The sequence below is a fragment of the Furipterus horrens genome, unplaced genomic scaffold (assembly GCF_987537825.1).
Source record: "Furipterus horrens unplaced genomic scaffold, mFurHor1.1.pri manual_scaffold_17, whole genome shotgun sequence".
NCBI lineage: Eukaryota > Metazoa > Chordata > Mammalia > Chiroptera > Furipteridae > Furipterus > Furipterus horrens.
In genome coordinates this window covers 87316859-87341498 of record NW_028327187.1, presented here as the reverse complement: position 1 = coordinate 87341498, position 24640 = coordinate 87316859, and the positions used below count along the sequence as shown (strand labels likewise).

General features: G+C 37.5%; 1 protein-coding gene across 1 annotated transcript in view; it reads left to right on the top strand.

Moving 5' to 3' along the window:
• MAOA (monoamine oxidase A) overlaps positions 1–24640 on the top strand; it is an 80709-nt gene that overhangs the window by 38789 nt on the left and 17280 nt on the right. Inside the window, exons 4-6 of the mRNA XM_090264306.1 lie at positions 20663–20767; positions 21506–21597; positions 24205–24346. Coding sequence (XP_090120432.1) covers positions 20663–20767; positions 21506–21597; positions 24205–24346 — 339 coding nt within the window. The remainder of the gene's footprint in view (positions 1–20662; positions 20768–21505; positions 21598–24204; positions 24347–24640) is intronic.

Genomic DNA, 24640 nt, shown 5'->3' with positions numbered 1-24640 from the left:
GAGGTAAAATGACTTGACAGGGCTATATAACAAGTAACAGTCTGCCTACCTCCTGACTGCATGCTCTTAGTGATCCCAATATGTAGCATAGGAAATGAAATTAAGGGTCCTGAATGAAGTGTACTGGCCCTCCAATATTTCTTTTTTTGGTTGAACACATACCCATTGCAAGGTATCTCACCATCTATTTCACTGAAGCCCAGCTCAGGCAATGAATGGATACAGTTATTGAAAGAGCAAGTATGTTTCCCTTACTCTTCTCCCAGTTCCATGTTCCTTTTCATACATTTTGAAATGGAAAATGAAAATTTATAGCTATGTCCTCCAACTAAGTACCTGGTAATCTCCCAGCTATGCCCACTCTAAAACATGATGGTAAGGTGAGATTTTTGAGAGCATCACCCAGCCAATTTTTGTAATAATTCTACTCCTCATTGTTCATGTTGGAGGTGGGGGTAAAATGAGAAACTGATGTTTGAGAATTTTGCCTTTGCTTGAAAGTTATCAACAAATCATGGCATGTTTCTCAGCCTTGTTGACAGGACCTTAATGAGTTCAGTATCATTAGCTTGGGTTTTCTGAGACCTCTGGAATTTTCTGGGCTTCATGGAGAGCCTTGCATTGAGAAGTCTAGTTGTAATTATTCTATTCTTTGAGAGGGTCCCACTGCAAGCATCAGTAGAGGATGAACTTGTGGAAAGACTTAAGGAAATGCTACATCAAATCCCTAAGTAAGGAAAGGAAAATGTTAAGAGTAGCATCCAGGGTCACTTTCTTTATTGCTGCTACTGAGTCCCTCTCTAAGGTTAGGACCACACATCCCTGATTGTCCTGTTCCTAAGAAACAGCTTTCCATAGAATAGAGCTACTCAAATGCCACCATATTTTTTTTTCAACAAAAATACAAATATGGCTGAGCCATTGCATAACCTATTAGAAAGGCATCTTGTGGCATGGGACTTGGTAGCTTGAGGCTGCATTCAGGAATGTAAGGCATTATTAACCTCTGGATCTTTGTCGTTGCATGGCTACACATGTCAACACACTAGAAATAATGTTCTGTCATAATTATTGAACATGCATGTGGCAGGCTTTTTGCTAAGACTACTGCTTAACCTGTACTTTGAACAACAAAGAGCACACTGAAATTGTAGCCACAATGATTGATCCCTCAAGGTCAGCAGCATTCATGTAGTAATGACAACCCTAGCTCACCTTTACTGAGATCCTTGTATGTTCCAGGCCCTGTGCCAGGGTCTTCACCTCCATTATCTACCAAACCCTCACAAGGACCCTACGGCAGTGGCTATAGCCCCATTTCACAGAAATGGGCTGAAGCTCAGAGGACAAGTAACCTACTCATGAAAATAAGGGCCACAGAGGTAGAATTTAAGTCAAGGCCTTTCCACTTTTCAATGTTGTCTCTTCCTATGGCAGATTCCTGTGTCAGGGATTTTGGTGTGGCTTGGAAGTCCATGAAGTTGCCTTTGTGCTTGTCCTGGTCTTCTTTGAGGGATCTCTTCTAAGAGTCATTCTGTGTCCTTCATCGTGTCACTGAAGGCAGTGCTGGGGGTGATTTTGCTCAATCCTTTGGCCTATGAGCCTAGAAGAGTAGTGTAGCTATCTGCTATAATACAATCATTGTGTCTTGATTATTGTGGTTGATGTCATAACTGGAAAACAGACACTTAAGTGCTAGACAATGAATGTTGAAGCTCTATTTTGAATTTTAGTACTTGCAACTAAACACATATTTATGATGCTAAACCCTGTTTCTTTCTTCATTTAAGATATAATCTCACCTAACAAAAGAATGGAGAACATAATACCATTCAACCATCCTCTCACATAATTTAACCTGCCAAAGAACATATTTTTAACCAAGGTAGACAGAAATGTTAAGGTAAAAATATAGTGGGTTGGTTGGCATTTATTTTAACTGAATGAGTACTTCATTTTTGGTAGTGTTTCTGATGATATTATATCATTTCTGCAATGAGAAATACTCAGTGTAGTGGATATTTTTATAGTAACCAAGAAACTACAAAGGGAGCAGGCCAGATTAGAGAAAAACAGAAAGGTATTCAGTTAGATATTCCAGGTAAGATTACTAATAAACTGTATCACAAAAAACAAGTCTCCTTATTTAAAACTATCTCAACTCTCACTGTTCTGTCCACTTCTAGAGAAAAAAGTGGCTTTTCCCCAAAACGATAGTATGTTGGGTTAATAATACAAATTATATTATCTCTCATGGCAACCCCAGCTTTAGTAATATAACACAGTGATTCTTTTTTTTTTTTTTTAATAACACCGTAATGAAGTGAGTGAATCACTGAAAGATTGCCACTCTCTAATTAAACCAAGCAGTATTATTTATGATCCAGATTGCTTCAGCTCTTCAATTTTCCCAACATGCTGCTTGAAAGAATGCCTCAATTATTTCCTCTGTCAACAGTCTGCAGTGCATCCAGCTTCACTTTAGTATTCACCAAAGAACTATTCTTGACCCTTTCTAGCTCATGTTTACAGTGCAAGTTTTGACATAATGTGGAGTTCTGAGCCTGATCCTCTGAGCTGAGCACTAGGGATAGATGTTTAGTGGTGTTTTCTACATGTCTCTTCCCCAAGAGATTATGTCTATCTACTTCAATCACAGAAGGTTCACATTCTTATGTCAAATTCATTTATTGGTTCAATAAATAGTTACTGGGAAGTCTACTCTGGACCAGATATCATTCCAGACTGGAAATACAGTGGTGGGAACATAATCAAAGTTTCCGCTTACATGGAGCTTGCTGTCTAAAAGGAAGAAATAAGTAAACAATAACAATAAATAATATTAGCTAACATTTCTGCCTTTGTCCTTCATAAATCTTGTGAATAGAATTTCTATTCTAATTCTGATTTAGTATATTCTTATTCTTATATAAAGTATTGACTGGTTTCAATAGTGAACAGGTTTTATGAATTTGTGAATTTGATATGGCTTTATTTGGGAGACTATCTCTGATTTATGGAAGTAATATAAATTAATCCTATATCTTTAACCTAAAAGGTGACATCAACTACTTATCTTTAAAACATCTTCTGTAATGATTCTTTTTTTTTTTTTCTTTGAATGTTGTAAAGGAAGCAGATGGACTTGAATGCCTCTTGGATGTATTGATTTATTACTTGCTTTAGTAAATAAAATGTGCCGTTATTATGATTGTTTATGAGTGAATTTCATTGGGTTGTAGAGGCTTTTTGTTAAATTTTGCTATGCCAAGTCTTGGGGAGTAAGAAGGAAATACTTGATATTTTTTCCATCAGTTCCTTTAGATCTTAGTAATGTAGGTAGGGTACAGAGATGGAAAACACTGCCAGAGATGAAGCAAGGTATTTTTTAGGAGCTGCTTTGAAGGAGCATTCTGACTTTCTCCTTGCTTTTCACATCCTCTCTAAATAAAATTAGGGACTATAAATGTATACTACACATTTGTTTTTAGAGAATGGTGTGATAAAGATTTATTTGAAACAATGCAGACTTTCCTGACAGTAACATCTCAGCAAGAATTTTTTTCCTTGTATTTATTCTATTCTTCCCACAGCCATTTACTCCAGGTTTTTATGCCAATGACCAAAATCCAAGGTTTTTAAGAATGTGTGTGTCCTGGAATGCTAAGTTAATTTTTGTTGTTATTGCTAGGATATGAACTTTGGTTTAGCTAGTAGGCTGTGTTGAAAGCAGAGGATGTAGTTTTTTGTTGTTGTCGTTGTTGGTCTTAATGTTTGCCAGGTATAATTGTGTCTTTGAATCCTTGCTTATAATTATAGAGTGGTTTTACTGCTTTTCTGGGCCTGAAGCGCTGGAATACAGCTGAAGCCTAGATGTTATCTCCAAGGAGGAAAGACCAGGGGAATAAAGGTTACCTTGAGAGTGAGGTCCTTGTTTTCCCAGTTTTGACCCCTGCTAAGAACTCAGGACCTTCTGCTCTGGTGACCATCTGCATCTGGATGCAAACTGTTTATCCGGTTTGTTCAGCTACTTGTCCCAGTTTCCCTATTCCACATGCCAAGGAATTCTCTGAGCTTTTTACTATCCTGCCTCAATTTGAGCTTCCCAATGATCCTATGATGTAATAAACATTATTTTTATCCTTCTTATAGATGAGCAAATAGCGGCTCAGAATAATTTATGAGCCAAGTGAGATTTTCCAGCTCTTAGGCTCAGGGTTCTATGGACTACCCCATATTGTTCCTTATTCCAGGGCAGAAAGTCAACTTGTGAACCTCTCTAATAGACTGCTCCTAGATTTGACAAAAATTACTTGCCACTTTGGCAGCAAGGGCTTCAGTGGACCTGAGGGGTAAAGTGTGTACCTGGGAGCCATATGTGGCACCATTCACCAGAATGGTTTCTTCTCTTGTCCTGAGAAGATCCTGAGTCTCTGATCTGGAGCCCCTCTGGCCTTTGTGAGCACCTGATACCTGAGCAACCCCAGACCACGACAGTTAAGCTCAGCAGGCTGAATACTACAGATGGATTTTATTATTTTGTTAAAATACTAAGTCCAGAGGTCTAGAGTATAGTTTGGAATTATTGGCTATACTTTTTGATAAATGATTAATATAAGCTTATTAACCAAAGTATGTTCAAGATAAGAGAATTTTGTTTCATGCCATTATACTCTGGTTAAAAAAAGAAAGAAAGAAAAAGAGTATTTAAAGTAATTTTTATAAATCAGGGTAGAAGATAGTAAAAAGACAATTAGGTAAGGATAGGCAAGTGGTAGTGGACCTGTACTCATGATAAGAAATTTTGTTTTGATTGTAGAAATGAGGTAACGCAAGAAGGATTATTTGTTTTCTCTCTAAATTACAATTGTGTAGGTTTTTAAAAGGAGAGAGACTAAAAATGTTTACATATTTTCACTTTGATCTATTAAGTATTCAGTATAAAGATACATTTACATAGCTCTTAAAAAGTAGTTTTTAGTAACTTACTTTGTATTTCTCCTCCATTTTAAAAAGACTTCATTTACTTCTTGTGGTCACAGAAAAGCTTAATGACAGAAATTACTCTTAAACCCTTGAACTGTTTAGAAAGCTCTGTCAGCATTAGCCATTTTCTCTCAAAGCCTTCTTTCTTTTTCCTGCAAACTTTCAGGGGTAAGTCTCTGATTTAGTTTCTAAAAGAATAAATGTTCTGCTCAGTTGAAGTGACAGCCCAATATATAGCAAAGTCATATTAATTATTAAATATACAGTAGTCCCTCACTACATTGTGGTTAACTTATCGCAGCCTCTCTGTATCGCGGGATTTTTAAAAATATTATAGTTAATTATTTTTCACGGATTTTTCACTATATCATGGGATTTTGCAGCACTGTGTACATATGTTGTTAAAATTACATAGGTTTAAGAGTGTAGAATAAATGTAAGGTTCCTACTTTGGTGGGGGGGGCGGGGTCTGGAACATAATACCCACAATAAGTGAGGGAATGCTGTATTCCTTCCATTAACTTTTAATACAATTGTGAAATACACATAAAATGTACCATGTTAACCATATTTAGGTGTACATTTCAGTGACATTAAGTACATTCAAACTGTTTTGCTACCACCATCCACCTACAGAACTCTTTTGATCTTCCTTCCATTCATTTTTAAAAGGGAGTTAATTACTGCTAAAGTTGTTTACCAACTATTCATCAAGAAGTAATCTACAGTCACCCTCCTACTTTGGATTAGGTCAGACATAGGATTTCTCTCACTAAAGCTGTGGAACTTTGTAATCACCTCCTCAAATGGGGCTTCAACATTTTGGCTAATGACAAAAAAAAAGAAATTTGTGAATGGAACAAAAGATTATATAAGCACCTTCCTCAAGAGGATTGCTCTAGTCTCCGTGATAACCCAACTCCTGGAGGTTTTGACCTTCCAGGTTAGAATATAGTTGCCAGTTTGAAGTTAGAATCTCCTCCTTCCTTCCCATTCCCCCCTTTTGAAGCCCCTACTCCTACACCAGAGCATACACCCACTACCTCAATCAAAAGGCTGACTCATTGGTCTGGAATTTTCAAACTTTTGCAGAATAGCCTTCTAACGGTTGAAACCTTAAACAAACAAACAAACAAACAAACAAAAAACTTCGATGTCCTGTGAATCCCATACCTGCTCCATTCTGGGCACTTCCTGAAGAAGGAAAGTTCCATTGTCCCATGAACACACTGACCCATTCAGAAAACCTTTTCTGTCATTGTTCTGTCCTGCCACTTAACAGGATCAGCACTGCTACATAGCCCTCTCCCTCAGGTTTGGACTCCAGGGTTTTTCACTGCTGTGTCAAACTCAGTGAAAAAAATAACTTTTGAAAAGCTAGTGGGCCTCAGAGTTTCAGTAAGTGACAGTTATCCTTACTTTAGAGATGGGAGAAAGTTCAAGGTCCTACAGAAGTGTGTGAAAGAGAGACAGAGACAGACAGATAAATGTAAAATTGATAACTAGCTTTAGCAAACACAGAACTTGAAACTGAAAAGAGACAAATAATGATAATAATGTTTATATCTTGTGTTTGAGCAGTGCAATGCCTTTTTCATAGCATTTCATTTTATTTTTTGCTTTGTGTTTGAGCTTAATGCAACCAGAAGAAGAAAATTCTAGGTGGGATCACAGAAAATGTATGTTATAGTTAAATGTAATGAATACTTTGATCCTGAAAGCAGTGAAGCTGAGTCCTTTTCATTTAAAAGACTTAAAAGACTTTTCTCATGTCATATTTTTCAAACAAAGAGAACAATTACTGAAGTACTTACTAGTTCACTTATTCCGATAACTCTCATGTAATTTGCCTGGCTCAAACTATACAGTGAACTTTAGGCTAAGATTTAATTTTTTGTGTTACCTAGTGGCTTAGTCCCATGGCCATATTAAGCAGATAAACATCTCTGGAAAAGTATCAAGCTTCAGAGATGTTGGGAAGGAATCACTATTGGCTTACACTTGCTGACCAACAGTGACGGATAAAAGTAGCCCCGCGGGCACAGACATGGTTAAGTTGCTAATATGCATAATTATTTGGGCACCTACCAAAGAAGTCTTGAGTATCTGTGACTTTTTCCAATCTGTAGATTTAAAAAAAAATACTTTTCTGATGTACAAATTTTGGGAAGATTGTGCTAGGAATCTAATGGCTCCTGGTCCACCATCCCTCACACTGCAAGTCCTCATCATGTCTTTGCCATCATGATCATTGGAGCCATATCTGAGGTAACTCCATCCAGTGGATGGTCAGGACTGCATCTGCCCAGTCACCAGGATGCACAAGTCAAAAGCACTCAGTTAACACCCCTTGACCCCCTTTATCTGTTCTGATGTACTTGCTCTCTGTATTGCTCAGTTGCAACTGGCAGAAGTCCAGGCCTAAGACTCAGCACAGAGCACTTTCAGTTTTAGGTAGATGTGCAAGTGTTTTCATTTTATGTCTTTATTCAGCTCATTGTTGTGGGATGATGTACACTCTTGTCCAGGAGAGGTACACATGAAAATATATTTCCATGTAGCATTTGGAAAATAAGTCTTCTGGATATTGCAGCTTCCCATGTTTTCCCATGTTCTCTCAGGCCCCTGCTCATGCCAACTAGAATACAAAGAAATAATGCTTTAAGGTAATATTTCCTTAGTGAACATTAATCCCAAAAGTTCTTTGCCAAAGAGGGGGTTTGTTGGGATGATAAATTTTGGAAGTGCTCCATATTCTATCCTTGAGAGCCAAGATGTCCATTAGCAAATTAGGAGTCCTATGAGGATTGGCAGTATTAAAAAAATTAAAGCTGTTTAACTATAAGCTGGGATTTCCTAAATTTATGACCATGGAACCCATTTTTATAGAACAGCCATAAAGATCAGAATGAGAAATGCTAACATAGGGAATGCTTTTAGATTTAGGTTCCCTAAGGAACTAAACTTCTTTTTCTTTTCCCTTCAACATCTTACACATAGTGAATTCTACTAAATTTGATGGTAATATTGGTTATGGCTATTTTAGAAAAGGCATGTATGGGGAATTGATATTAAAAATCAGTGTTAAATTGGCATTCATTAGAAGGTCTTGTCTGCATTGGGAAAAGAGAAAGTCATTTCCATAGAAAAAGACTGGACACTTAGAGCCAAATGTGATATGAGATGGGCTATAAAAGCAAGAATTCCATACTCCTTTTTATTTTTTCATTTAAGGTGCATTTCTTGGAATCTTGCTATATACAAGGCAGTGTAAGAGATAATAAACACATGTGAAGCATAGTCCTTTTCAGGTGCATTGAGACTAGTCAGGAAAGTAAGACATATACATAAATCAACTGAATACGGTGTAGAAAATGGTGAGATGCCATAAGCCATGAGATATGCAATAATGTGTGAACTACAAAACAAATGCTGCTTCACTTTTTTAAAAGTATATTTTATTGATTCTATTGTTACAATAGTTCTAATTTTTCCCCTTTTCTCCCTTCTTCCCAGCACCCCTCTCCCCCAGCAATCCCATCCCCCTTAGTTCACGTCCATGTGTTGTGCATGTAAGTTCCTCAGCTTTACCCTTTCCTATATTAGTCTCTCTTTTTAAAAATTAATTATTTTTATAGCGTTAAAAACAACAATTCCCCCCTCTCAGACTTAAGACCCTTTATAATCTTATAAAGGACAGTGGGCAAAGGTCTTGTGCTCCTCTAGCTGCTTCAAGCTGGACATGGTCATCACCCTACCTACCCTTGAGTCCAGAAATCCCTAATAAAAGTCAGGGTGTGGAGAGGAGGGTGGCCTTCCCACATGGGGAAGGATCTTGCATATTCCAGGTCAGTTGGCTGTCCCCGGAAAACAGCATACTTGGTTTAACAAGCTGGCATCCTTGTTGTATGCTGAGAGGAAGAGGTTTGGCAACAGGGTTAAAAAGCATAACTCAATCCATAACCATTAGATGAAAAAAGGCAGGTATTAATTTTTAAATGTCCCACATTGGGGAAAAAGGGGGCTTCTTTGCAGGAAGGTGTGCAAGGCACATCATACTTGTCCAAAACCCTTTTACCCACTATACTTAGGTTGGGGTGAGGGGAATATTTTAGGTTTCCCCCTCTCTCAGACCTCTGGGCCCTTTCTGTCCAAGCCATTAGGACAGAAAAAAGAAACCAGTGTTAAAGTGAATCCCACAGACCACCCCATGCTTCAACAACCCAGCCACTTAGTTCAGCCAAACCATTGAGTCTCAGGATGCAGCAATGCAGACAAAATTAAGAGAGGCCTATATGTGCAGACAATCACTCAGGTAATGAGATAGGCTTATGCCCTATGTAAACAGAACACACATGTTAATATACGCAACATAACCCACAAATCAACCTCTAAGTCTGCAAGACTGTCTTATTGGAAAGACATCCAGTTGCAAGGCATTTGACATTCTTCTTGCCTGTAAATTAGGCATCTTTGATGATGTCACATACCTAGTTTAACTTTCAAATGCAAACAAACTTTAAATGAGGATAAACTTTAAAAACAGTTAGCTGCACTATTTTATAGTCTACCACTGAACATTGTGGTTTTTCTTGAATTGCAATTTTTCTCCTTAAGATTACCCTCCTTGTCATTAAAGAAACTGCATTAAGTCCAGTTTTAATTTATTCTGTTCATTTGCATAAACACAACAGAGCAGCAAATAATCACATATGATTTTTACATCTGCTTTGCTGGAACTTACACAAGGAACCTTTAGGGTGACTTTCAGTTTGCTCTTCAGGGCAGTGAAGCTGATTTATATACCTACCATTCAGCCTTGCCTGCCTATAAACACCTGTCTTTTCCATGTCCTTTGGGTTTCCCATTGTGCCTTAAGGTTTCTTCTAGCCATCTTTCAGGAAAGCAACCTTTGTTCCTTCCCTGGAAAGATTGCCATGGACTGCACAACCAAGCAAGGTACCAGGTCTTTTTTCTCGTGGGCTTTTATTACCTTGGAAAGTCAATCCCAGTTCCTCGGGGCTTTCTGGCAACAACCAGAGACCAAGCATGCCTCCTTTAGGCATGACATTCCAGTCAAAGTCTTGGTCAACAAAACCTCTATTAACAACTGGTCTTATTAGTTTTATGCAAAGAACCTTATATCATTACTTACTTCTGCAGAATGGCAAATTCTAGAATGATCAGGTAGGGAGAAAAATATATAGTGTGAAGGAAAATCCTTGTCCTTCTAATATTCACTAAAATTGCATTTCCATACTTTACATTTTCTTTTGTTCACTTTCCTACATGTGCAGGTTTTTTTTTTGGGGGGGGGGATTTGCTGGCTCAGTGATTAATTTAATATGCTTTTATTTTTTCCCCCACTAAAAATTTTTGTTTGTTTGTCATTCTACTACAATTGTCCCACTTCTTTCCCCTATTGCTTACCTGCACCCTTCCTAACCCTTCTCCCACTGTTAGTTCCCACCCTGTTGTCCATGTTGATGGGTCATTTATACCTGCTCTTTGACTAGACCCTTCCCCTTCTTACCCCGTTTCCTCCCACCCCTTGTCACTGTAGTCTACTCCTTGTTTACATACCTCTGGTTCAATTTTGCTTGTTTGTTTGTATTGTTCATTAGTCTCTTCTATTAGGTGATATCATATGGTATTTTTCTTTCATTGTCTGACTTTTTTCACTAAGCATAATTCTCTCTAGTTCCATGCATGTTGTTGTAAATGGTAGGAGTTCCTTCTTCCTTTCTGCTACATAGTACTCCATTGTGTAAATGTACCACAGGTTTTTGATTCACTCATCTACAGATGGGCACTTAGGTTGTTTCCAGCACTTGGTTATTATAAATAGCACTGCTATGAACATAGGGGTGCATAGATTCTTTTGAATTGGAGTTTCAGAATTCTTCAGGTATAATTTTAGCAACAGAATCACTGGTTCAAAAGGCAGTTTCATTTTTAGTTTTTTGAGGTAATTCCATACTGTTTTCCATAGTGGCTGCACCAGTCTGCATTCCCATCAACAGTGCACTAGCGTTCCCTTTCCTCCACACACTTTCCAGCACTTGTTGTTTGTTGATTTGTTGATGATGGCCATTCTGAATGGAGTGAGGTGGTATCTCATTGTGGTTTTTATTTTCTCTCTCTACTGGCTAGTGATGTTGAGCATTCTTTCATATGCCTATGGACCCTCTGTATGTCCTCTTTGGAGAAGTGTTTGTTCTTGTCCTTTGCCCATTTTTTAATTGGGTTGTCTGTCTTCTTGGTGTGGAGTCATATAAGTTCTTTATATATTTTGGAGATCAATCTTTTGTCTGAGGTATCATTGGCAAATATGTTTTCCCATATGGTTGGTTCCCTTTTCATCTTGCTGATATTTTCTTTTGTTGAACAGAAACTCTTTAGTTTGATGTAGTCCCATTTGTTTATTCTTTTCTTTATTTCCCTTGCCTTAGGAGATATATCAGTGAAAATATTGCTATGTGGGATACCTGAAATTTTCCTGCCTATGTTTTCCTCTAGGACTTTTATGGTGTCACGGTTTATATTTAAATCTTTGATCCATCTTGAGTTTAATCTGGTGTATGGTATAAATTGGTGGTCTAATTTTATTTTTTTTGCTTATCCTTGTCCAGTTCTCCCAGCACCATTTGTTGAAGAGGCTCATCTCCATTTTATGTTCCTTTTCCTTTGTTAGATATTAGTTGACCAGATAGACCTGGGTTTATTTAGGGGCTCTCTATTCTGTTCCATTGATCTATATGTCTGTTCTTATGCCAGTATCAGATTGTTCAGATTACCATAGCCTAGTAGTATAGTTTGGTATCAGGTTGTATTCCCTCACTTGTTGAGGATATTACATTCTAGACCTCCCCCAACAAAGTAGGAACCTTACATTTATTCTATACTCTTAAACCTACGTAACTTTAACAATATACATATACAGTACCACAAAATCCTGCGATATAGCAAAAAATCCGTGATAAATAATTAAATATAATATTATTTTAAATCCCACGATACAGTGAGGCCGCGATACGTAAACTGCAATATAGAGAGTGACTACTATATTGTGATTCCTCCAACTATGTTCTTCTTCCTCAAGATTTCTGTGGCTATTTGGGCTCTTTTTTGGTTTCATATAAATTTTTGAAGTATTTGTTTTAGGTCTGTGAAATATGTCTTTGGTATTTTAATAGGCATTGCAATGAATATATAAATTGCTTTGGGTAGTATGGACATTTTAATGATATTGATTCTTCCCATCCATGAACATGGCATTTGCTTCCATTTATTTGTATATTCCTGTATTTCTCTCTTCAGTGTTATGCAGTTTTCTGAGTACAAGTCTTTTACTGCCTTGGTTAAGTTTATTATTAGGTACTTTATTTTTCTGGTTGCTATAGTAAATGGGATATTTTTTCGAGTTTCTATCTCTGATATTTTAAGGTTGGTGTACAGAAATGCCTTCAATGTCTGAATATTGACTTTCTACCCTGCAATTTTGCCAAATTCACTTATTAGGTTGAGTAGTTTTTTCGTGGAGTCTGTGGGGTTTTCTATGTACACTATCCTGTCGTCTGCAAATAATGACAGTTTTACTTCCTATTTTCCAATTTGGATGCCTTTTACTTCTCTTCCTTGTCTGATTGCTGTGGCTAGAATTTCCAAGACTATGTTGAATAGGACTAGGGAGAGTGAACATCCTTGTCTTCTTCCTGACCTCAGGGGGGAATGCTTTCAATTTTTGCCCATTGAGTATGATGTTGGCTTCTGGTTTCTCATATATGGCCTTTATTATGTTGAGTTATGCTCCCTTTATTCCCATTTTGCTGAGAGTTTTCATCATAAATGGGTGTTGTGATTTATCAAATGCTTTTTCTGCATCTATTGATATGATCATGTGGTTTTTGTCTTTCATTTTGTTTATGTGGTGTATTACATTTATTGATTTGCGAATATTAAACCATCCTTGCATCACTGGGATCAATCCCACTTGATCGTGGTGTATGATCTTTCTAATGTACTGCTGGATCCAGTTTGCCAATATTTTGTTGAAGATTTTAGCATCGGTGTTCATTACCGATATTGGCCTATAATTTTCTATCTTTGTTGTGTCTTGACCTGGTTTTGGAATTAGGGTAATACTGGCTTCATAGAAGAAGCTTTGGAGTCTTCTCTCTTCTTGGATTTTTTAGAAAACTTTGAGAAAGATAGGAGTTAGTTCTTTCCTAAATGTTTTGTAAAATTCACCTGTGAAGCCATCCGGTCTAGGGCTTTTGTGTGCCGGGAGATTTTTGATTACCGTTTCAATTTCCTTCTTTGTTATTGGTCTGTTGAGACTTTCTACTTCTTCTTGATTCAGTTTTGGAAGATTATGTGTTTCCAGAAAGTTGTCCATTTCATCTAGATTTTCAAATTTCTTGCCATACAATTGTTCGTAATAATTTCTTACAATCCTTTGTATTTCTGCGGTATTGGTTGTGATTTCTCCTCTTTTATTTCTGATTTTATTTATTTGGGTCCTCTATCTTTTTTTCTTGATGAACCCGGTTAAAGGCTTGTCAGTTTTGTTTATCTTTTGAAAGTACCAGCCCCTGGTTTTATTGATCTTTTGAATTCTTTGTTTAGTCTCTATGTAATTTAATTCTGCTCTGATCTTGACAATTTTCTTTGTTCTACTCATTCTGGGCTTTATTTGTTGTTGTTCCTCTAATTCTTGTAGCTGTAGGGCTTGCATTTTTATTAGAGATTCTTCTATCCTTTTTAATTAGGCCTGTATTACTATGAACTTACCTCTCAGGACTGCTTTCACTGTATCCCATAGGTTTTGGGTTGTCATGTGTTTGTTTTCATTTGTTTCCAGAAACTTCTTGACTTCTTCCTTGATGTCATTGTTAACCCATTTATTATTTAATAGCATGTTATTCATTTTCCTTGAATTTCAATGTCTTTGAGTTTTTTCCTTGAGATTGATTTCCAGTTTCAAGGTATTGTGGTCTGAGAATATGCTTGATATAATTTCAATTTTCTTGAATTTGTTGAGGCTTATTTTGTGTCCTACCATGTGGTCTATTCTTGACAATGTTCCATGTGCACTTGAAAAGAATGTATATTTTGCTTCTTTGGGGTGAAAAGTTCTATCTATATCAACTAAGTCCATTGGATCTAGCTAGAGTTGTTCATGCCTCAATATCCTTGGTGTTTCTATGTTTGGAAGATCTGTCCATTGTTGACTATGGGGTGTTAAAGTTCCCTACTATATGTGTGTTACTGTCTATATCCTTCCTGCAGTCTTTCAAAAATTTCCTTACATAATGGGTGCTTTATGTTGGGTGCACATATGTATACAATGGTAATATCTTCTTGGTGTATTTTTCCCTTAAGTATCATGAAATGTCCTTCTTTGTCTCTTTTTATGACCTTGGCTGTGAAATCTTTTTTGTCTGATATAACTATTGCTACCCCAGCTTTTCTTTCAGGTCCATTTGCTTGTAATATATATTTCCATCCCTTTACTTTCAATCTGTGTAAATATTTTGTTCTAAGATGGGTCTCTTGTAGACAGCATATATGTGGGTCATGCTTTCTAATCCATTCAGCTGCACTATGTCCTTTGATTGGTGCATTTAATCCATTTACATTTAAGGTTATTACCAATAGGTACTTATTCATTGTCATTTTCCCCCTTCGTACTTGTGTTCCTCTCTGTCTCTCTCTGTTTTTTCATCTTCTTAAAGCATACCCTTTAGCATCTCTTGCCATGCTGGTTTGATGTAGATGTATTCTTTTAACCTTCTTTTGTCTGGGAAACTCTTTATTTCACCTTTCATTTTGAATGAGAGCCTTGCTGGGTAGAGAATTCTTGGTTGTAGGCCTTTGTTTTCCATTGCTTGGAATATTTCTTGCCATTCCCTTCTGGCTTGTGGTGTTTCTGTTGAAGAATCTGATGCTAGCCTTATTGGTGTTCCCTTGTATGTTACTAGCTGTTTTTCTCTTGCTGCTTTTAGAATTCTCTCTTTGTCTTTGAATGTTGTCATTTTAATTATGATGTGTCTTGAAGTGGGTCTGGTGGGGTCCATCTTCATTGGGACCCTCTTGCTTCCTGGACTTGTGTGACATTTTCTCTCCTCAAGTTAGGGAAGTTTTCTGTCATTAATTTTTCAAGCAGGTTTTCTAGCCCTTGCTTCTCTTCTTCACCTTCTGTTATTCCTGTGATACAGATATTAGTACGTGTCATGTTGTCCTGAAGCTGTCTTAAAAGCTCTTCATTCTTTTCCAGTCTTTTTTCATTTTGTTGCACTGTCTGAGAATTTTTTTTCTATGTTGTCCTTCAGCTCGCTGATCCAATCGTCTGCTTCCTCTAGCCTGCTTTTAATTTCTTCTACTGTGTTATTCAATTCAAAAATTGTATTCTTCATTTCCTCCTGTTTGTTATTGATATCTTCTATGTCCTTTTTGATGCTCGTGTAATTCTTAGTAAGTTCCTTGTAGTTTCCCTGGAGTTCTTTGTAGTTTTCTTTGAGCTCGCTGGACTCATTGAGCTCCCCTATAATCCATGTTTTGAATTCCATGTCTGATAGTTTGCTTACTTCTATCATTTAGCACTCTTTCTGGGGATCCCCCCTTTCCTTTCTATTGGGGTTATTTCCCCATCTCCCCATTTTTGTGACTCTTCTTGTTTGTTGCTGCTTCTTTGATTGATCTGCACATCCTGAGTCTGCCCCTGACAGCGTCAGATTGTGTACCAGTCTGGGCCTATGCAGCCTGTTGGAGACTACCAGAGATCTACTGCCTTTGTCTGTCTCCTTTAGTTGTTCATCTATTCAATCTGTGATCAACCTTCAGGCTTAAGCACTGAGGGTGGGGCAGATTAATTCCCGCAGGCGGGGCTTTTGCTCCCCCTCAGGCTAACGCCACTTGGAGGGGAATGGTCTACCTGCAGTATGGGGAATGAATCAGCACTGGGACCCGGTTGGTTGCTCCCTCAGTTCTCCCCTCAAAGCCATTCACCCCAAATTCTCCCCAGCATCTCTAGTCCTCTCTGCCCTCCCTCTGCTTGAGCCCAGGGTAAGTGGGTGCCAAAATATTTTCATACGTGATCCAGTTAAGAGCTCTTTCTCTCCAGCTGTTTCTTTCAGGCCTGCAAAAAAAACCCTGTGGTTTTTTGCCTTTCACAGCTGGATGCTATTTTACTTTTGGCTCTGTTGCTATAGGCTGGGAAGGCCAGCTGGGGGTTTAGATCCTGCACTTCTCAGTGGGAACCCCCAGCTGCTGAGCTGTTTGTCAGTCCCTTCAGCTGCTACCCATGGGGAGCCCTGCCAGCCCATTTGCGTCTCCGCACTTCCTGCCAGTCTCCGCACTTCCTGCCAGTCTCCGCACTTCCTGCCAGTCACGTTGTGATGAAGCAGCCTTTTCTGTCTCTCTGTGGTTATAAGACTTCTCTCCAGCTAGTGTTCAGTTGGTTATTCCAGATGATTTTTCCACAATTAAGTTGTAATTCCAGATCGGTCCTGGGAGAAGGTTAGTGTAGCTTCCACTTACTCCTCCACCGTCTTGGATCTCCTCAATTAATATATCTTGAAACTGAAGTTTATAGCACCACTATCAAAAGGTAACTAGAATGATGTGTCATATGCATATGGTAACTGATGGAGGAGGCCAGGATATGGTACCTCAAAATCTGCCACTTTAGACCTCAATTCTGGTTGACTTTTGCTCCCTAAATCTCACAAAAGAATCTCTCCTGTGACCTACTCTAATGCAAAATATATAGGGAGGAAAATTCTGAGAAATCCAGTACAGTCTGAACAAGTTGACAGACCATCTCTTTCCACTGTCTCTTTCTCAGTGGGCCCACATACAAAGTGCCATGGTGACAAGGCTGGGCTCCACAACATGACCTTCCACTCATCAAGCCTGATTTAACCTTGGCCATCATTTGTTGTTAGGGAATACAAGTCAAGCTACAATGAGATACCACTTTGTACCCACCAGGGTGGCTGTCATAAAAAAAGATAGACAATAACTAGTGTTGGTGAGCATGTGTAGAAATTGGAACCATCACAATGGAAAACGGAAAATAAAATGATGCAGTTGCTTTGAAAAATAATTTGTCAGTTCTTTAAATGGGGTAGGAGATAATAGAAAGTGACTATTAATGAGTAAGGGTTTCTTCCTTGGGTGACAAAATGTTGTAAAATTACATGTGATGGTTGCACAACTCTATGATTATATCCAAACCCATTGGATTGTACACTTTAAATGTATGAACTACCGAGCTTATGAATGATATCCTAAAGCTGTTAAAATGCTCTTTCAATTATCTTTACTTACTCCACAGCCTCCAGAACTCCCATTACTTCTATCGTAATTGTTTTGTTTATAATTACTGTATATAACTAGAATTCCTTGGGGAAAATGACATACCTGTTTATTTGAAACCTTTCATTTTTGGTGATGTGTCATCATTTATACCTGAGCTTAATGGTTATCTTTTCCTGAAAATGGGACTGCACAGTTCAAGTGCTACCATGTTAACTGATAGCTGTGCAAGTCCTGAGAATAGGGGCTGAGAATAAGATGAAATACCAGGTCATGAACAAACATTCAGAAACATGATTCCAGCTCTTGAATTTGTGTGAAAGGTTGTAGATAACAATTTGGTAGTACTTATAAATGTAAAGGGAGCAGAGGCATGAAAAATGCAAACCGTAACAGTGTGCAAATATAATAATAAACCCAGACAGTGTATGAGTTCCCCTAGGGAAATGGATGGGCACAGGAAAAGGAAAAACATTGTGATTGGACCCTGAGGAAGTCAGTAAATGGGAGAAGAGAGGGTCTTGTAAAGAATAGGAACTGGGTGCAGACTTGGGAGAACCAGCACATTCCAATGGGATAGATTTTTTCCATGTCAATTATGTTGGCTTTTTCTAGATAGGATAGAAAAATGCATGTTTGAAGAGAGCTTGGCTCCCTGCATTTGGAAAGAGGGCAAAAATTATTTCATTAACTATTAATAGAACACAACACTACCATCCTATTTGATGTGTCTCTTTTTATATTATTAATTTTAATTTAAAACATTATCAACTATAGAAAACAAACCACTAAAAAAATTTTTTATAGGCTTGTCACAAAACAGTGTGACTAGAAGAGTGCCAAGGAATTCATATGAGTTAGACAGACATGTTCTAAACCAATGCAGAACATGTCTGTTTATTTTCAAGATGATTAAAGAAAAATAGTTGGCAGCTTTCCTCAGTGGCCTATGATACTCTTTAATAACACTTATTTCCTTTTGTTCAACTAAAATATAAAAATACAGAGAGATGAAGCTCTCTAACATGCCAATGTTGCTTGCTTACTGTAAACTTGGCTTATCTTATATGACCAAAAATAAAGAATGATGTGGGAGCCATAAACCATCATCATCTGGCAATAGTCTCTTGTTATTACAAATCTTGGTAGATTGAGGACGTGATTTCTCAAAGGGACTTAAGTGTTTTGGGCACAATTCCAGGGACATTGTGTTCTACTTGACATCAACAATTTCTGTTGTATTAAAGACACTCTCCTCTAAAGATTAAAGACCACTGTGGAAGGATAGGAAGGTTTCAGAGTATAGGCACAAAATAAACTTGACCTTTGTTCAAGACTTTTTATTTTTAAGACTAGTAACCATATGAAAGTATTGCTGGAGTTCCTGCCTCACTGTCTTAAATTGTAAAGGCATTTCCGCTAAGTGGTATAAGATTGAAAAACTGCTGGTACCTTGGTGAGAAAACTATGCCATTACATCTGAGAGACTGAGAAGATCTGGTTAGCAGGCAGTTCTCAGCTAACAGACATCTCTAGGCCCTCCCACTGCACTACTTTGGGGATTCACACATGCAAAAAGTAGTCTCAAGAGTTACCTAGTTTAAAAGCAGGCTGTGGAAGAAATGAGCTTTCCAGGGGCTTGTGAGAAAGGAAGACGTGTCATGTAAGTGACTGTTTCCACATAGTATAAGCATTTCTTTAGCAGATTTAGATTTTCTGTGGAATAAGAGCCGAGAAGCCAGAAAATGGTAAGCGTAATTAATAAAATCCCTTTATCAACTTGGTGCGTGTCTCAACAGGATAAATATTAATGCTATGGTAGGTGTTTATAATCTTCTAAAATATTCCTGGCTCCCATTCCTAAAAAGATTGCCAGGCTATACCCTTCTCTCTGGTTGAACTCTTCAGTTCTCCTGCCACCTCTGTTTAACAAGGCTCAGAACATGGGGGTCCTTCAGACCTTGCATGAAATATTGTGGTTGGCCTTGTCCTGAGAAGAACTTCATTAGGAATGTGGGGCATGTTTTTTGAATTAGATTTATAATACTTTTTTTAATGCCCCCAGACAATTGAGCATATTTAATTTTTAAAAGTATTTTTTCAAAGCAAAGATCAGTGTTTTATGAGATTGTTAACTTGAGTATAAACTCATAGAGAAAAATGTAGATTTTCTCCCAATTTTAATTAAGGGAAGAATTATAACAACAACCAGCTCTTGTGAAGGCTGCCTGTGAGCTATTACTAAACTCCATTCCTTCCCCTTTCCATAACTATTTTTTGTCTTCCGGGTAAAATATCTGTCCATTTCTCTCAGAACATGTTTTGACACTTTCCAAAGTTGACTCTGTCTGCTCAGCGGTTATCTTATACCTCAGAGCTTTTTAGTCTCCATTTTTACCCTTTAGCATTATAAACTATATGAGTGGAAGGTTTATAAGTTGCACATTTTTAAAGTTCTCTCTATTTTAAAAGTTGGGAAGTTCAGGATGTCTTTAGAACAAGCCTATCTCAACATTCCATCAACAATATGGGGAGCCAGAAAACTTAATGTTTATGAACAAATGCTTTGGGAACAGGAAATTTCCATCCTTCTGTTTTCTAGTTAATATCACCAGCCTTTAATTTCCTCATTTATAAAATGGGAATATAAGTAGGGCTTGCCTCTCAGGGTTGGGGTAAGCATTACATGAGATAATGCATATAAAGAGCTTAGGCCAGTGCCAGACATGGAAAAAGATGTTAACAAACGTTAGTGATGATAGTGGTGGTAATGATAAAGATTTTAGAGTCCCAAAATGTATTACAGCATTACAACATCATATTTTCAGATAAGAAATTGGGTCATGTAATATGCCAAGGTTATTTGAATTTGTTACTGTGGAAGAGAAAATTTCTTCTTTGTCACTTACTGGCTTCATATATTTTTACTCAGTTGGAGTGGGGGTGCACATATAAGTGTACACACATGAATGAAAATAGTTATGTCTTGTGTCTTCCTTGATGGTCATGAATTTTGCTTTAGCTCTTTTCCAAAAATTGATCACAGTTGTTAATATTATGCATTGCACACAGTAGGCTTTCTGTAAATATCTAATTTTTTATTTGGTAAAAAATCAAAATGTCATGCAAAATTGTATTAGTGGGTATTGTGACCTTATGAAGATTCACGGGATGTTTTGTGTTTAAAGAAAAAGGAATTAAAGTAGTAAATAAGGCCTTAAAAACTACTTAGGCCTATTGTTCTTGATATAGTAGAGGATTCTGTTACTTTGAAAATGGCTCTTACCTTGGTTGGTTTTGAGTTTTTAAAATATTATCCTCGTTTAAGGTATTATCCTTTGATTTTATGTTACAGGGGAAAACTTACCCATTTCGGGGTGCCTTCCCTCCAGTCTGGAACCCCATTGCATATCTGGATTACAACAATCTGTGGCGGACAATGGATAACATGGGAAAGGAGGTAATGTTTGTATTCAGCTTGCATATGACCCGTTTTTGAAGTAACAATAGCAACTGTTTAATATCCCTGTACAGTGCAGGGAACATGGCTCTGGATATTGATGTATATATCATTTCCAATGCACTCAATAACTCTGAAAAGTTGTCAGTTTTTCCATTTTACAAAAGAGGAAGATGAGCGCCAAGGGGTTATGTAATTTTCCCCAGACCATATCAAAGGGAACTAGGATTCAAACCCACATTTGTCTAATACTAATATCGGTGTACTTTCCACTCTCTGCTACTGAGAATCTGTGTGAAGTATGTTTGCTAAGTACCCTACTTACATGATGCCACTTTAGTAGTAAAGGAGAAAAAGATTTCCTCAAGGTTTTTTTTACTTAGTCTCAGGCTCTGTAACATCAGTCTGAAACTTAAAGTGGGGACTTAAAACAGGTGTTAGCTTTCAATAATAATAATTGTCATCATTATCAAAATTTATTAATTTATATATACATACTACATATTAATTTATTACATATTTATATATGCATTTATATGTTGCCATTATTATTATTAATTATTCTGACAACGGCATTAAAACACAGAATCTAAAGAACTATACATTGAATTGTATGCCAATCACACATTCCAACATGAACAGAGAAACCAGATTTCAGAGATTCTTCTTAGGGCATCCTGGCAGTTCAGTATGGGCAATAACCATCACACCTGGCTATGAGCCCTTCTTTTTCTGCAGATTCCAGCTGATGCACCATGGAATGCTCCGCATGCAGAAGAATGGGACAGAATTACGATGAAAGATCTCATTGACACAATCTGCTGGACACAGTAATCATTACTATTTAAAAATTATTTTTATCTTCAATTCTGATTCATTCTATCCTATCTTGTACTGCAGCATTTTTCTTTATAAGTTATAGGAAAAGAGTTAAGAAGAAACCTAATGATCTTTCAGTCAGTGGCAACATTTAGGACATTTAGAAATTTCAGAGCATGTTTGAACATAAAATGAACCTAAAGCTTGAGAAGAAAAAAATAGGTGAATGAAGCAGAACTTTTTTAATGAAAAGGTTGTATGAATTGCAATAAAACAAGTGATTATGTTTTTAGATTATATAGTGATAGCAATCAGCTATAGAAACAATTTGGAAAGATTTTAAAGTAATTCCATATAGATATAAGAATTTGAAACTGGAGGCACACTAGTATATTTTTTTTAAAAAAATATGAACTATATACTGTTTTCAGCGAGAATCTGTATTATTAGCTGAGATACCTAGAGATTATCCAGTCACCATTTGGGGATCCTATGTAAAAGCACTCTACCAAGCACTGAGGAATGGTGGTGAATTTGTTAAACAAGGCCCCTACTCTCATGGAGTTTACACTCTTCTAGCAGGAGACTGGCATTATAGACAAAATTACATAATACTAGGAGAGTAACTGTAACAGTGAACCTGAAATGTCACAGAATAAAGAAAATGTTATTTGATGAAGCAATCTTTAAACAGAAACTAAAAAGTTGATGCACCAACTAAAAATAAGCCACAGAGGATGGGAGGAAACAAGGAAGGGTAGAAGGTGTGGGGGCATGGTGTCTTTCAGGAATGTTTTATACTGGATAAAGAGACAACAAAGATGGATAGTGTAAAAGTATGTTTCCAGAATGAGTGGCAGTGGATGGGGAAAACAAGAAATGTGGATTGTGTGTGCAGATCTTATATTTTAGGAATGAACCACAGTGGATGGAGGGAGACATGAAAGATAATTGGTGTGGTTGGATAATATCTTCCAAGAATGAGCAGTTGCTGGGGGAAGATAGGAAGAATGGATGGTGCAGGGGATGATACATCCCAGGGAGGAACAGAGGAAAGATGGGTGGTTCAGTGGGATGCCATATTTCAGAAGAAAGACATGAAGGGTGGGTAGTATAGGGGATTAGTATCTTCCAAAATTGAGCCACTATGGATGGGTGGAGACACCAATGATGGGTGGTGTGGGGGGATGTTATCTTCCAGGAATGAGATAGTAGATGAGGATAGGGGAAAGACAGGAAGACTGGATGTTATCATGGATGGCATCTTCCAGAAATAAGTCACAGTGGATGGGGTTGGCAGGAGAGGTGGATAGTATGGGGGAGTCTTCCAGGAATGAGCTATACTTGTGGGGAGAGACATAGAAGATGGAATATGTGTATAGATGGTAGTTGTAGCAATGAGCCACAGTGGATGGGGTAAGAGAGGAACAACAGATGATGTGGATGAATGGTATTTTCAGTCATGAACCAGTTGATATAGCGTCAAGAAGAATGAGTGGTGTGACTGGATGGTGTCCTCTAAGAATGAGCCACATTTAATGGGGAGTAGACGAGATGTGTACATAGATGGTATCTTCCAGGAATGAACCATAGTGCATGAGGAAGACAGGAAGGATGGATGATGTGGAAAGGTGGTATCTTCCAAGAATGAGTCACAGTGGATTGAGGGTAGATATAAAAGTTGGATAGTATCTGTAGATGGTATCTTACAAGAATGAAACACAGTAGTTGGGATATGGTGAGGGACACCTGGATGGTGTGAGAGGATGGTATCTTCCAAGAATAATGAATGTGTAGATGGTTGCAGACCTAAAGGATGAATGATTTGATGGATAGTATATTCCAGAAATGAGCCACAGTGAGTGGTGGGTATTATCAATGGTGGATGGTTTGAAAAAGTTATTTTCAGGGTAGAGAGAACAGCAAACATCTTTTATAAATGCCCTGAGAGTAGAACATTGGCATATTTTAGCAAAGCATGGACAATATTCATGGACCATAAAGATGTTGTGAGAAAGTGATGTAATGACAGATTGGAAAACTGGTTGAGATGCTGATGGTCCAAAATTAATTCTCCATATTTGAGACTTTTGCCTTTGTTCATGAAGACCATTGAAGTGTTTTAGGTGGAGTTGAGTTTTTTTGTTTTGTTTTGCTTTGAGCTGTTAAAAGACTTCATTGGCTATAATTTAGAGAACCTTCAATCAAGAAGAAATATAAAATGACCAGGTAGGAATAACTGTGAGCAGCCACCATTGTAACCCAGGTGATGGTCAGTGGTGCCCTAGATCAGTGTCAGGGCAGTGGAGGTGGAGAGTAGAGGAGAGTTATTTAAATATGTGAGAACAGATATCTTTAATTATCCCTGAGAAGTACATTGATCCTTTAGACTACGCTGGGATTAGCATATTTGAAACTAACCCATAATTTCCTAAAAACAAGGAAAAAGTTTATTTTTTCAGAGTTAAAATGTGCATTCCTTCAGAAATTGAGTTCATGGGTTTTTTCAAAAGCTATAGAAATATTTTCTAACCATACTAAATTATGTTTTAAAAACATGATGTCCTGTGAAGCATGCATTTATTTACCTCTGACATCCACTCTTATTCTGTGACCAGGACTGCCAAGCAGTTTGCATCTCTCTTTGTGAACATCAATGTGACCTCTGAGCCTCATGAGGTATCTGCCCTGTGGTTCTTATGGTATGTGAAGCAATGTGGTGGCACCACTCGGATATTCTCGGTTACCAATGGGGGCCAGGTATGGAGTGTCCATTTGCAAATATGACCTTATTTGAGATCTTTACCCCCCGCCTCCCAGATCAGTGTCTTAATAATTGCTTCTGCATTTTGGAAGATGAATAATTAGCACCTTGAAATGATCTCAAAAAATTTTTTGAAAACAAAATTTCTCATTTCCATTTCTCATTCCTGATAATAAGTTCACAGCTAAAGAATGTTTCATTTTAAATTACGTAAGTTTTGGGAATTCAATTTTTTTCCTTTTGGAGATAGATAAAATTACGCTATTTATGTAAGGGAGAGATAAATTACT